We start from the raw sequence: 15,079 nt of genomic DNA, 5'->3' as shown, positions 1-15,079 counted from the left end.
AGAAAGAGGGCAGCCCTGGCGCAACCCTCTAGAGGCTTTAAAGAACTTTGTTGCTCTTCCATTCACCAGAGGGGCAATCCAGGGCTTAGAGATGCAAGTCCGGACCCATCTAATAAACTCCTGACCAAACCCAAACTTGTACATCACCTCAAAGAGGAAATTGTGACGAACTCGATCAAATGTATTAGCTAGGTCCAGCTTGACCACCATACCTTTTTCTTTCCACTGCAAGCTAGAATGAATATCCTCTTGCACGAGGATTATGTTGTCCACGATCTACCTACCCTGGACGAACCCCCCTTGATTTTCAGGAATAATGGAGGGAAAGAGGACCTTCAATTTGTTGGTAATCACCTTTGTTATGAGCTTGTAGCCAATGTTGCAAAGCGATATCAGACGAAACCTGTTAAAAGTGATGTCGACAATGATTGTTGCACGTATTTGTCTACAATTAATTTTTTAATGTAACATTTAATTTTCCTTGTTCATTGCATAATTCCTTTTAGATATAAACACAAAAACACACACACACACACACACACAAACTAGTAATTATGTTCATTTTCAATCAATGTGGCAAGTACCAAGTTAAAGTTATGAATGTATACATTGAAATTTTTGTCTAAGAGTTACTAAAGTTATGGGTTGGTATTACTATGTATGAAATTTAAAGACCAATAGGGAAAAAAGAATTTCAACTTCATAAAATACTTACATGAAAATACATGATGCCCTAGGGATAACACCTTTTTGTGGTATGTAATGTACACATGCACTTTAATAGTATATAATTTTATGAGAATATAATGCATATTTTTTTTAATATTTCCTTGTTATATAATTAATGTTGACATTAATCCATATCTTGCTTGTCTTAAAACAGAGGGCAAATCTACATGTCTATTTTGTGGTCCTAGGATGAAATTTCATCATTCAATAAGTTTAGGAAGGGAGATGTTCGATGAGTATAGGCACTTCCTCCCTAAGAACCATAGGTATTGAACTATTTAAAAAACATATTTTCAATGGGAAAGAAGAGACAACAATAAAATCACAAAGAATGACTCCTCACCTATGGAAGTTGGAATATAATAGAATCATCAAGGTAAGTAATTAGTCTATATAGATTTTGTAGCCACTACAATAGCACCCAAAGCTTTGGGTACATCAAAAAATTTTGAGTCCCCCTCTTCTTGCCTATGACCTTAACTGTTATGATCATGTTTAAATTGGTCAACATCCTCATGACCCAATTGCCAGCAAAATCTACTAATACCTATGCTTCCACAATGACTTTTGCACTTAGTGCATTAGGGTTTTAGTAAATTCATTTCTTTAGTTATGCATTAATTATCTTATGCATCCTCAAGACCTTATTTTTCTACCATATGAATGGTTATGTAAGGAAGACATATTGGCATCACTCATGTTGCATTAGGGTTTATGAAGCCCTTTTATTTCCCATGCATCCTTCAACCCTAGGATGTCATGAATAAAACCCTAGCCTTGATTTAGCCTAATACTCATCGTCTAATATACTTTTCACCAATATTCCATGACACTTAACTACGACACATGCCAATTCTAGCTTCTAGGTCATTCATGTTTTCAAGAGTCAAGATTATGACTTCATTCAGTGTATGAAATATTATTATTATTCCAAAGGCACTAGGGACATTCATAATGTGTGCATATCCTATTAGGATATATTATGGAATTAACATGTGCATTATTAGGCATCCAAGGCTAAAATATTTAATTGACAATACATTACTTTATCTATTGCAAGTTGACTAGTTTTGTTATTTATTGATATGCAAGGTAATATTTTGGTGTTTATTGAATTTTGATGCATCAGACACTATGGTCGTGCCTTGGAGGAGCCTATCTATTGGTGGCAATAGCAACTATGAAGCTTATATTAATGCCATGATATGGGGGGATTCGTCAAATACACTGTGGTAAAGGTTACATCAAAATTTCACATTACACACACTTTATGGAAATCCATACCTAAATCATTGGCGGATTATGCAGGACCTTAATAATAAAGGTAGTTTGTCACTATAATGTAAAAGCATTCAAATATGTCAAACAACAATTGTTGTGGCAACACAATATAACAAAGACAATGTAATCATGCACATCAATTATATTATGGTAGATTTGAATACCCCTTTAAATTCAACACTTAGATCACCATACAAACCAATACGTTGCAATGTGTCAGAACGACGCATTATGGACAACTTAAAATGTGTTAAAGGAAACCAAGGAGTATTTCAAAGGCTGCAATGTTGGCACATATTCAGGAGTTTGATGGAAGACCTTGACAACAAATGAACATGCGTGGACTTCAAGAGAATTACATTCTGGAAGGTGGTGGTAATCACCAACAGACATGTTGAGCCAAGGCGCCAACACTTGGCACAAGTGTCCTGACATTTCAAAAAGAGCACTATAATTGAGTGATGTCTACAATGCATGTGAGTGGAAAATATGGATGGCATGAGTTAAAAGGATGCATTGGGGTATCATATTATCATCTTGTCAACCCCATGTGCTGGACATTGAAAATTTACTCCAAATTCTATAACACTTGCATGTCCATCACAATCATGGAAATGATAGTGAGAAGATTGAACTGCAATAGAAAAAAATATGTTACTAAATGCAATGGGAGCCTTGGAAGAACATGCATACGATGCATGTGAGACAAACTAAGTGTTGGAGCCATCTACTAACTATACAACATATACAAGGAAGGATTATAGTGACATGTGAGATGGTAAAAGGGTGTTATGCTCCAGATATGTGTATGGTGTGCTCCAAATATTGTAAAGGCAGCGTAGCCATTTTTAGATGCATTGCAGAGAATGATAAAACTCATGCATACAGGGTATAGAGGGGGACCACATTGTGTTAATGGTGCAAGAGCTGCATGGAACCACAGTTCACGATTCCAACTATGCAGATATGAGGATCCACACAAAAGAAGATAAATATTACAAAGGCATTATTGAAGATTATTCATTGACAAAACGCATGAGATCACACTTAAATTATGTGCCATTGAAGTAAATACATGCGTCCAGGTAGAGTTTTGGTCACAAGGCGTGATAGGGAATGAACTTAAGTCATAAGCCACACCCAAAGCTTACAAAGATTGTGGCTCATAATGTGACCATGATCTAGCATTAATGGTTCTGACCTGACCAAGATCTTGAATCACATTGATAATCCTATCAACATTGCGAAATGGAAATGTGGTTCGAGCTGGAAGATGCCTCTGACAATAGAGATGACAATGTGATTGCATTGTGACTAGAAGATGTGACCCTCCTTGTGAAAGAAATGAGATACTAGTCTTGTTGTGTCAATTGCAAGTCACACTTTTAGTTTAAAAGATGCCTCTTGAAACAATGACTTCTAGAAATGTGACTCACACTAATTTGTAGGAGAAATAGCCACAAAAATAAATAAACGCTGCACTATTTTTCACATCCTTGGCTTGCGATGGAAGAAGAGTTGAAACACTCACAAAGCTAGAAAGTCTTGGAGAATTGGTATTGCTTGGTGTTGATATAATCACATTGGAGGGACATTGTATCATAGATTTGTCAATTCAGTAGTTATCAACAAGCATCGTCACTTGTTAAAAATATTTTCAAGAATGAATAGATGATGGTAAGCGAAATTGGAGAAATTCATGTTGCTTACCAATGGATTATTGTATTATGAGAAGTGGTATCCCTATTGTATACATAACTCTACAAAGACATACATAACTCCACAAATGTAGTGATGGTGGTCAAAGTACATGTTAACACATGTTGGATACAAAGCGATGTAATGCACAATAGTGAAATGGGTGTTGAGAACAGGTAAGCAAACGATGCATTGAGATATTATACAGGTCACATTATTTTAAATCACAACAGTTGCACCTCCAATTTGCGACCTGATTTAAGGTCGCACTTCCAATTTGTTACCTTCTTTATCACAACTTTAGAGAATAGTTCTACCAGCCTATCATGTATTTAGATACTGCTATTCTCTAAGAGTCTTTGATGTCTCTAATACTGCTATATGAGGGGACCTTTCATAAGAATCATTTCCATGTATTCAAAGGAGACCTTTCAATTGATATGATTAATGACTTCACTTTCTTCAATGAATATGCCTATCCTCCTATTCCATGTAAGGAATTTCTATGAACAACTAGCTTATAGATCTCCTTGCAAAACGAAGTCATTTTACCAAATTTGATTATAGAATGAAAGATACTTACTTGACAAGTGAAGATGAAATCTTCAACTTGATCACTTTGATGGTGGATGAAGATGTATTAGTTCTCCTTTTGGATGATCTTCTTCCAAATGAAAATCCCTTCTTCAATAAGGAGATTTCTCCTTCAACACCTTTAGATCTAGGTTCCTTTGTTGATGGTGATTGATGAGGATGTTTTGATGCTTCCTCAGATGGTATTCTTCAACGATAATGAGGGGATCCTTGCCGCAATGATAGGGAGATTTATAGCTTTTGAAGATGATGATAATGCCTTCTTTCCTTTTTGGTGATGAATGAGTGCAAATCAGAAATACTTATAGGATCTCTAAGATCATGTGATATTAGTCCTAGAAATGCTTCTCTTGGATGTTTATGTTTGGGCTACCTTGCTTTGGAAATCTCTTCATCTTGATGAGGATCTTTGTGGTCTTTTGCTAAGGACTATAAGATCCAACACTCTTGCTGGTGTAGACTTTTAGTTGCCTTGATCTGTAGATCTATTCGTCTTGATGATTCGAAGACTTCCTAAGTAGACTTCCTTCTTTGATCTAGGGTTTGATTCTTCAATGTATATCCTTCAATTTGCTTTTATGCCTTTCTTACAATTCGATCCTTGAGTGTCTGTTTGATTAGATTCCCTTCATTGACTGTCGCCTTAGCTCTAATACCATGTTGAGAAATCTAGGGCATTAACATTTGGTGATTTCTCTTCTATTAGTGACTACTTGTGAATGTTTTTTTACTTCTTTAAATTAAGATCTTCTTCTTGTTAGATTATTATTTTTCTTCTTCGTCAAACAATAACCAATGCATGAACATAAATAGATAAGAAACACAACATGTAGGCTATGAGCCAGAGCCAAAACTTCTCACTCTTTGAGAGGAAAACCCACATAAATTCTTCTTATAGAGATTCCAATTGACGAATACCAAGACCAAGACCCTTGACTTAGTAGCTGCTCCAAGACAAGGCACAAGTTCTCTTGACAATCTTATTCTTCAATTCTCTTCCACTTCGATCTTATTTGTATCTAGACCTTCCACGGGTGATAATACCGAGACCTTGCCACATGCTTATCGAATCCTCTTCGTTGTAAGACAAAGATTATACCAAGATCGTCTCTATAGTATCTATACCCTTTATCAACTTGTGATCTTCTATAGTGGCACCGAGACTCTTCCTTCTGAATTATTGTTCCTGTGATTGGCCCTAGAATATCTTCATTATACCTCCATCTCTGCATTTAGATAGGTCCAAACTTCTGTAGCTTTTACTGTGCTTGAGCCTGAAATCTCAGAGATATATGTCATAACTTGACTCTACTAGTACCCATCTGAAAACCACAGAGATATACGAGGTTTTGTTCCTAGATCTCCTTGTTGTCCTTACCCATCCAAAATTTTCACTGTGATTAGACATCCAAATTCTTCACTAAAACTGCCCACCGAAACTACAAAAGAATCTAAAATTATGAACCGTAATTTATGTGAAGTGTCTTCACCCTATATATAGTGGTTGGTCTTCATAAATAACCCGACATTATCCATGTGAATTGATGTGTCTCTTAAATAGGTAAGCTGATTTGGTATTCACTTCGTTTGTAGGCCAACTTCAAGAGAGAGACTTGTGCTTGTCGATGGAGGGATATATATATATATATATATATATATATATATATATATATATATATATATATATATATATATATATATATATATATATATATATGACATATGCTCAAGAATAGCTCTTCATACATGACATTGACTCTTTTATTCTTTTATGACTAGATGAAAAAATTCCTAAAGACTCTCAATGGGAGTCTTGACTCAAAAATAAAATCTCTTGCTCATGAAACCCATGGTGCAAGCATTACAATATTTTATTTTTCTTCTTTACATCTCTTTACATAAAATCACAATTACATGTCATTATGAAGACCAAACAAAGTTACACTTTTCAACATTATGCACATGGATTCATTCACCCATCACTACGAGGAAAAGACTTTGTACAGAGGTTATAACGAAGGTTTTTAGTGTTATAAAATTGGAAAAAATTGTAAAAAAAACACCTTAAAAACATCAGTTTGGGATAAAGTTTTAGCGGAGGTTTTAATGGAACTTCATCACAAATGAAAAAATCTGGGCGGTTAGTGGTTCTAGCGAATGTTTGTTTGTTTGTTTGTTTGTTCATTTGTTTTTTTTTTGTTTTTTTTTTGTTTTTTTTTGTTTTTTGTTTTTGTTTTTTTGTGTGTGTTTTTTTTTTGTTTGTTTTTGTTTGTTTGTTTGTTTTTTTTTTTTTTCCAATGCGCTTAATAGAACAAGTAGCACCAGTGTACTACATACATAAACGCACTGGGAAACACACATAATTAAAAGCGTCGAGACGTTGAATGAAAAGAATACAATGTGTAATATATACCACACTAGTGCTAAGAGATATAAATGCACTGAGGTGTTCTTCTAAGAAATGACATTGGAGCATGCAAAAAATAATTGTTGTGTCGGTTCTTTTTTTAAACTTGCAGCACCGACCCGTATCATTAGTACAAAGGCCCCTATGTGTTAGTTATACAAAAGGATCGATGTTGTTAGTTTCCTTAAAGCACTGGGCTGGAAATAAGATTTTGTAGGACCAGGAAGTTAGTTATATGAAAGCATTGGTGTGTTAATAATTACAATGCATTGGGGTGTTAATCTCAAACATGAACGGTGCTTGAAGCTATAAACGCACTAGTGCTCTCATTTTCTTAAAAGGAATCAGGCATGCAAAAATATGTCATCATTGTGCTTTTACATAACACAACACAATGGTGATTTTATATGTTATAGACGCATTGATTTTTTTAATGAGATTTTCTCTTTTTTGGAAAGATTAACTTGTGACAGTGTAATTATTGTAATTTTTTAAATAAGTTATTCATTGAAAAAGCAACATATATCTTATAACGGTATTCATATAAATTAAAATTTGATTAGTGCATTTGTATATGATGCTTGGATTAACTTTTTATATTAACAAATTTCACATATTTTCATTATAATATTTAATCATCCATATATTTAATGAGTGGTGTAAAATTTCACAACGACATTGGATAACACAATGGAATAAATTAAAATGTATTTTATTATATATCAATAAGAGGCTCTTTGTCATAAAAAATTGGATTGTTATTATTAACTCCTTATCTTTCAATTAGGGCACTATGTCCATTACACTAAACAAATGTCTGATTTTCACATGCAATTATTTCAAAAAATACAACAGGTTGCATTGATATCCAAATCAATCGTCACTCTTCATTGGAACTGTTGTCAGTGCTCGAGCTAATTCCATGACTTGGGTTATTTGGAGGAATGTTTTGTTGATTGCATTGATTGTTTTCATCATCTTGATCTTGTAGTTTCATCTGCAAACATAAAAATAAAGTGTAATGAGTGTATCTACATTGGTGAGAATAATGAAAATCGAAATAAATAATATACATCAACGTAAATCGAAAAGCAATGTACCATAGACTGAAGTGACTCATGAATTATACACATTATTTCAAAACCAAATCTCACGCCTTCTTTCAACAACTCTTATGTTGGTGTAGTTCCATACTTTGTTCCTTGCAAGTTTTATACCCCATAATAAATCATATATTTAATATAAAGGATTTTTTTGTTCTATTAATTATAAACTCAGAGAAGTAAAACAACATAGACACTTAAAAATTCCACAATTAATTTTTGATATACCAACATGTGCTCGCAACCGTTATTTAACCCAATGTCAATCAATTCTTTTGATGACTCTTTTTCTCATCTTAGCACCTATTTGAAGACATTCAAGAACGGTTGTTGTAAAATAACTTAAAATATACAAAAATGAAACCTGGCGTTGTTATAACTTATAAGGAAATAATAACAATTACTCACAAACTTTGAAAGCAACCTTTTTCTTCCTTATTGTCATGTTTTATGTGCTGAATGAGTTCCACCTAATTTTTTTTTTTGCAAGAAAAGACTTGAAAATTAATATTTAATGTTAAATTATTTTTTTATATGTACAAAGTCAATCATGATTACATACATTTGAAGCACATTGTTGTTGAGATGGCTCCTCCTATGATGCAATTATGTCCATTTCTTTGACCATCTCCTTATACACTTTTTTGGACATTCATATTGGCATGTTTCACATATCAACGTATTGATCATTTGGGATTTTCATAATCTTCATAAAAAAATAATAAACTATTTTTATAATGATATATGAAAACTAAATATAACAAAATCGATATTACTAGATTGATGATTTATAGTAATATATACATATAATTCTATAAAATCATTTTATACAATTAGGAATATTACCTTTTGAATGATTCTTTTTTCTTGTTGTATGTTTTTGCTATTGCAAGTCTGACATGTCTCATTAACCATTGCTCTGGAAACACTTCCTGTAGTTTAAATATAATTTGGTTCTTGGAATCACTGGATTGATTTTTGTACTGTGAGTGAAAAGTACATCTATTCATTTGTTCCATTAGATCCCTCATAGTTCTATAAAATTCCCCCCCTTTCATTAACTTCCATCACCACTCCAGATGAGCTAAGAACCAATTCATCATCATTTACATGTTCTATAATTTTTTTCTTAGAAGGACATTAATATTTTCCTTCGTTGTTGCTCCATGTAGAACATTAGACATATATGAATTAATATATTGTTTGAAACATGTTATTTGATATTTTTAAGTATATTATTAATGAAAATTGAAAGAAAAAAACTCATATTGAATAGTATTTTTTCATTCACCTGATTCATCATTCTGCAATTTTTCTATCAAGATTTTACGTTCTTCTGCACTTAGATTAGAAATAATCTTATCGACCTTATTCATTTTGCAGCTCTACATGACACACACCAACCTATACATATTAGCTAAACTTACATATAGTTCAACCATATTATTTTTGTAAAGAGTTTACAAAGATCTTGCCTTCTCTACTTTTTTTATGTGCTATCACTGTGTCAATCAATATTTTTGTTACTTGAGATCTTCTCAGACATTTTTTTATCAATATACAACGTGTATCATTCAATATAGAATACATTAAATATATTTTACAAATAAATCAAATAATTTTCAGCCAAAAAAATTTGGCAACTCACATGTTTATCTAAATAAACGCACTAGTGCGTTTAGGACATTAAACACACAGTGTGTTTAATTGTTCAGGCACGGTCATGGAAAATTAATTTTAAATCATTAAGGTGTGATTTGTAAGGACAAACACATTGAAATGATTTAACAGTGTTATTTGGAAGAGACGCGCTGATGTGTTATATTACAACGGGAACAACAATTAATAGACTAGACAAAATCAAAAATATTATTTTATGTCGGTGCGTTGTATTACATAGGGAACATTGATGCGTCATATTACAGAGGGCACACCATGAAACATATAATCGTTTAAAAAAAAATAGAAATGATTGAAAGGGTTTCGCTCTTATTCAATAATTGATTCCCCTACTTTACCATGTAAAACACCCTATATATAGTAAATACGCAAACCCATTAAATCTAAAATCCCTAAATTGAAAAACCCTAATTGTGAAGTGGTAGAAAAAGTTAATCCCTAATGTGAAATTTTGCACGAAGAAACAAGGGTTTAAGACAAATATTGATTTTTGTTTTTGTTTTTTTGTCTGAATTTAAATTAAATTTAAATAGGAATGCAGATCGTAAAAAAAATTACTTGTAAAATCTATAGTAAATTTTTTATTATACAAGGGTTATATATTAATTTTTTTTATTATACAAGCCTCTGAGTTAGTTACCTGAGAACCCACAGTAATAACCCACAGTAATAACCATATTCTGTTAACGTTTCAAATCCCAACAGGGATCCATCATCAGGACTATTTTTGAATGTTGATAGTAGAAGAGCTAAATGAGAGTTTTAAATAATTATGAGGTGAGTTGTTTTGATGAGATGAAGGTCCGTTCTTAATATTTATTATTATCCATATTTTTAGGTTTTTTATTTTAGTTTTTATTGTAATTCTTTTTAATTTAGAGGTTAATTCATTAATGGGAGGATATTAAAACAATAATTTATAAACTATTTATTATTAAATCTAATTGTCAATAAATTAATTATATGATTTATAGAACTATAAAACTATTCTTAATCTTGATCTAAATATAAATAATTCTTAGTATAAATGAATAATAATATTAATAATTAATAATTAATAGTAATAATTTGTAATAATAATCATTAATAACTAATAGTAATAATTTATAATAATAATAATTAATAGTAATAACTTATAAAAATAAATAATTTATAATAATAATAACTAATAATTATTAGTAATAAATATTATAAATATTCACTATTAATTCTTATAAACTTCCTGGTTTGCCACTGGAATTATGGTCAAATGAGACTTTAGCAGAAATAGGAAATGCCATAGGGAGGTGTGTTTACGTTGATCCATGGTGCTTAGGCGAGAAAGACAAAAGAGTGGCTTGGATTCTGATAGACAAAGCGTTCAGAGGCGGTTTTCCGGAACATATTGACATAATCTGGAGGGGTTTAAAAATTAGATAGAGGTTGGACTTCTCGGGAGTCCCATTTAGATGCTCAGCCTACCATCGCACTGGTCATCTTTTCAAGAACTATTCGTGGCGCCCTACAAGAAGACGAAAGCATCATGGCTTTCCTCATTTCGTGGCAAAGTCTTATAGAATTAAACCCTCTTCCCCAGATTCAGAGGAATTAGCTTCTCCAAATAGCCAGTCTCCCCCTGGACTGAACGCATAGCTTATAGCGGCTATTGATGATCATCAACAAACTCTTCTGCCGCTCTCCAAATCTGACCCTTTGTACAAAATCTCCCCTTCGATGCCCCTCCTGGAGACTGCTTCTGATCATGAATTTTCTTGTCTGTCGAACCCTCCTTTGGAGCCTCTCTCTGATCATGTTGTCCCAAATCCTCCCCCGATTCCCCGGCCTTTTATAAACAGCAGAAAGGAGATTCATTTTATTCAATCCTCATCCCCGTCCCCGTATAAGAAGAAATCCCCTTCTGGAAAAGGGAAAGAGCCTCTGATTTCGCCCTCCCCTGTTAATTCTCCCATTTCATCACCCACAAACTCGATCGGTAGTGATATGGACTACCTTTTAAACAAGAAATCTTTGGAGCTCAAGCCCCTCACCATTCATAAGCCAGGTATCCGAAGATCTCCCCAAATAAGCCCCAACTCTGCAAGTAACATCACGGTCAGGAGGAAAAACAATAGAGGCAGTAGACACTTCAGGGGGCGGGGTGAAGGCGCTGGTAGAGGTATCAGTAATCTATCCCTTATCAATATCCCCATCATTGATATGACCGAGGAAAGGCCCCTTAGAGAAAGCATGGCTGGAAAGCCTTCTCAATGAATTTCATCATATCAGTGAACATCAGAGGTCTGGGGGCAGACCTAAGATTTGTGGTCTTAAAGGATTTTTTCCTGTTTGCAAGCCCCAAAATCATTTTAATTCAAGAGACCATGCATGCTTCTTCTGTAACAGTTTCTTATTTCAGGAAGATGTTCCCCCTCTGGCACATTTCCGCTTTGGAAGCAAACGGCCTATCTGGTGGTTTGGCGGTGTTATGGGATCCTAGCTGGATCAAAGAAATAACATATAGCTGTCTCGTGGGCATCCTCATCTCGGCTCAAATGAGAGGGCATAAATGTCCTATAAATATTCTGAATATATATGCACCCTACAAGAACAGGCTATCTTTCTGGGAAACTCTTTTTGCTTCAGAAATATTTGATGTTGAATTTTTATTGATTGTAGGTGACCTTAACATCGCCTTAAATATGGACGAAATCTGGGGCATAAACAAGAAAAAGGACTCCATCGCTGACAAAATTAAGAATGAGCTTCTTAGCAGGAACTTTGTTGACATCCCCCCTCTCAAACTGCTCCCGACGTGAGAAAATGGAAGGGTCAAGAAAGCTTATATTGCCAAGAGAATTGACAGATTTATACTTCATGCCAGTCTAATCGACAATTTAGGCATGCCTTTCTCATCAATAGAGAACGTCTTTATTTCTGATCATAGACCGATTATGCTTGGATGGAGGGTAAAGGGGTTTAGAAAATGTTACTCTTTTAAATTCAACAGGACAAGTTTAGAAGACCTGAAGTTTAATGATATCATTTCAAAATCTTGGTCTGAGATGTCGTCTCCCGAAGTTTTTCCACTTCTAATGACTTTCAGGGACAAAATGGAGGCCATCCGAAAGGTGGTAAAGGAGTGGCAGTACAAAAAGAGACAAGCCAACAGAAAGGAGCTCCGAGAGATTCAAATGGAATTGGATAGCATTATGGATTCCATGGCTTCAAACATGCTACCGTTTAATATAAGATGTCGGATAAAGGAGTTGCAAAAGGAAAAATCGAAAATTTTAGAACAAGAAAAATCTTTCTGGAGGTTAAAGAGCAGAGCGATCTGGTTGAAGGAAGGGGATAGGAATTCAAAATTCTTTCATAATTTCGCCAACTCCAGATGCGAAAAAAATTCTATATGGAAAATTAGTGATGGGAGAGGAGGGTTTCTATATTCCCAACAAGACGTTTCAAATGAGGCGGTGAAATATTTTGAGAACCAGTACAAAAGGTCTGAAGAATGCAAATTTCAGGATATTTTGTGGGGCATTGAAGTGTTTCCTCGGATGTTTGATGATGATCTAAATGACCAAATCTTCCAGCCGGTATCCGAGGAGGAGCTGCTGAGAACAATGAAATCTTTTAAAAGGGACAAGTGTCCGGGTCCTGACGGCTGGACGATAGAATTTTTCATCCACTTTTTTGATCTCATAAAATAAGACCTATTGAGGATGGTGGAAGGATCCAGGATGTCAGGCAGCATCAATCAAAGAACTTCTTCCACTAACATAGATCTCATTCCTAAAAAAGGAGATGCGGAATCCTTCAAGGACTTTAGACCGATCTCACTTTGTAATATCTCTTTCAAAATTATATCGAAGATCATAGCTGAAATAATAAAAGGAACCTTTTCAAAATACCTATCAAAGGATCAACACACCTTTCTAAAGGGAAGAAATATACTAGATTCTGTCGCAAGCACACAGGAAGGCATGTTTGCTATACACTCAAAAAAAAGTGATGCGGTTATTCTCAAAATCGATCTCTGCAAGGAATACGATTGCCTTGATTGGGGCTTCACTAGGTGTCTGCTCGCAAAGATTGGTCTAAGAGCCAGCATGATTAACTGGATCATGGCATGCGTTGAAAGGGTGGACTACACGATTATCATTAACTAGATTCCATCTCCTTTTTTCCACACGGCCAGAGGCCTTCGCCAAGGATGTCCCCTTGCGCCGCTCTTGTTTATCCTGGCTATGAACACACTTAGCCTTCATATCGACAAGGTTGTCATGGAAAACAAATGCCTCCCCCTGAAAATTTGCAGAAATATTTCAATCTCTCACAATTTATTTGTTGATGATATTATTCTATTCGGAATGTTTTGCAGGTTCACCTGGATTTGCTTCTTCGAAATCCTAAAATTTTTTCAAATGGCTATAGGATTGCAAATAAACTATGTCAAGTCAACTATTTTCCACAATGACTCCAATCCGGTGGAAGTTGAATGGCTGGCTAGCCTTTTTGGAATTAAAGCGCAATCCACTAGTCTTGGTATTAAATATTTGGGTTTTCAGATAAAAGCAAATGGTTACTCAAAGGCAGATTGGAATTGGATATCAGACAGATACTACAGGAAGATTTCAGCTTGGGAATTTAGATGTCTAACTCTGGTGGAAAGAGAGATCTTGGCGCAATTAGTACTGAACCAGCTCGTGGTTTATTGCGCACATTTACATTTTCTCCCTGCGAGTATAATTCAAAGTATGAATAAACTTACAGTGAATTTTATTTGGGGCGGTCAAGCGGGAAGAAAGAAATACCATCTCTCAAAACTGTCCAGTATCTCGCTGCCAAAGAGTATGGGTGGATGGGGTTTGCTCGACATGCGCACTTTCAGGAAGGCTCTCCTATGCAAGTCATTGTGGAGAGCGATTCACGGAGAAGGATCATGGAGTTCCATTATTCAGAAGAAATATTTAGGCAGGAAGGACCTATCTTTTTGGTTCAGGGAGGGAAGGATCGGTGCCCCATATGGTTCTTCAATATGGCTCAGCTTTCGTAAAATTGAAAATTATTTTTTGAAGAACTTAATTTGGCATTTCCAATCTGGCAACAAGATCCTTATCGAGAAAGGCCAATTCCTGTGCGACACCGAGGAGATCAATGTGCCTGTATCTTTATTAAATTTCTTTCATAGACGGGACCTTTTCTTTTGGGACAGTTTGATTGCGGAATGGCAGGGATCTATTCCACTGTGGAAAGATGTTGGAACTCTGGACATGCATGGTCTGATCGCTCTTTAATGGGAACACATCAGGACGTGGGTAAGGAACTGCGGCTTTTTTCACTCTGCTGAATCTGACAGTCTCACTTGGAAAAATTCGAAAGGATTGAATAATGTTCGCGTCAAAGATGTATATCTAAATTTAATTGGTCTTAAGCAGCCCTCTCTCAATCCTATCTTTCCTTGCATTTTTGGAAGGCAGATTTCCCGCCCAAGATGATTTTCTTTGCCTGGCTCTCCTTTCATAACAAGAATCTATCTTGGGAAAACCTAAAGAAGAGGGGATGGCATGGTCCCGGCTTATGTCCTATTTGCAGATCAAAGGAGGAA

At 34.8% G+C, this 15,079-nt stretch overlaps 1 protein-coding gene across 1 annotated transcript; it reads left to right on the top strand.

Moving 5' to 3' along the window:
- The first annotated feature begins 13,895 nt into the window (after nucleotides 1–13,895).
- On the top strand, nucleotides 13,896–14,768 carry LOC149180266 (uncharacterized). Its single transcript, XM_089413831.1, has one exon. It carries the CDS (start codon nucleotides 13,896–13,898, stop codon nucleotides 14,766–14,768), a length of 873 nt encoding a protein of 290 aa, XP_089269957.1.
- Nucleotides 14,769–15,079: the final 311 nt, after the last annotated feature.

The sequence above is a fragment of the Pinus tabuliformis genome, chromosome 3_2 (assembly GCF_031772625.1).
Source record: "Pinus tabuliformis cultivar Carrire ecotype Pingquan chromosome 3_2, CPIR1, whole genome shotgun sequence".
Classification (NCBI taxonomy): Eukaryota; Viridiplantae; Streptophyta; class Pinopsida; order Pinales; family Pinaceae; genus Pinus; species Pinus tabuliformis.
This window is presented reverse-complemented; position numbering and strand designations above follow the sequence as displayed.

What these genes read in the sequence shown, in the direction of transcription:
- LOC149180266 (XM_089413831.1), top strand. Translation starts at nt 13,896, where the DNA reads ATGGCTATAGGATTGCAAATAAACTATGTCAAGTCAACTATTTTCCAC.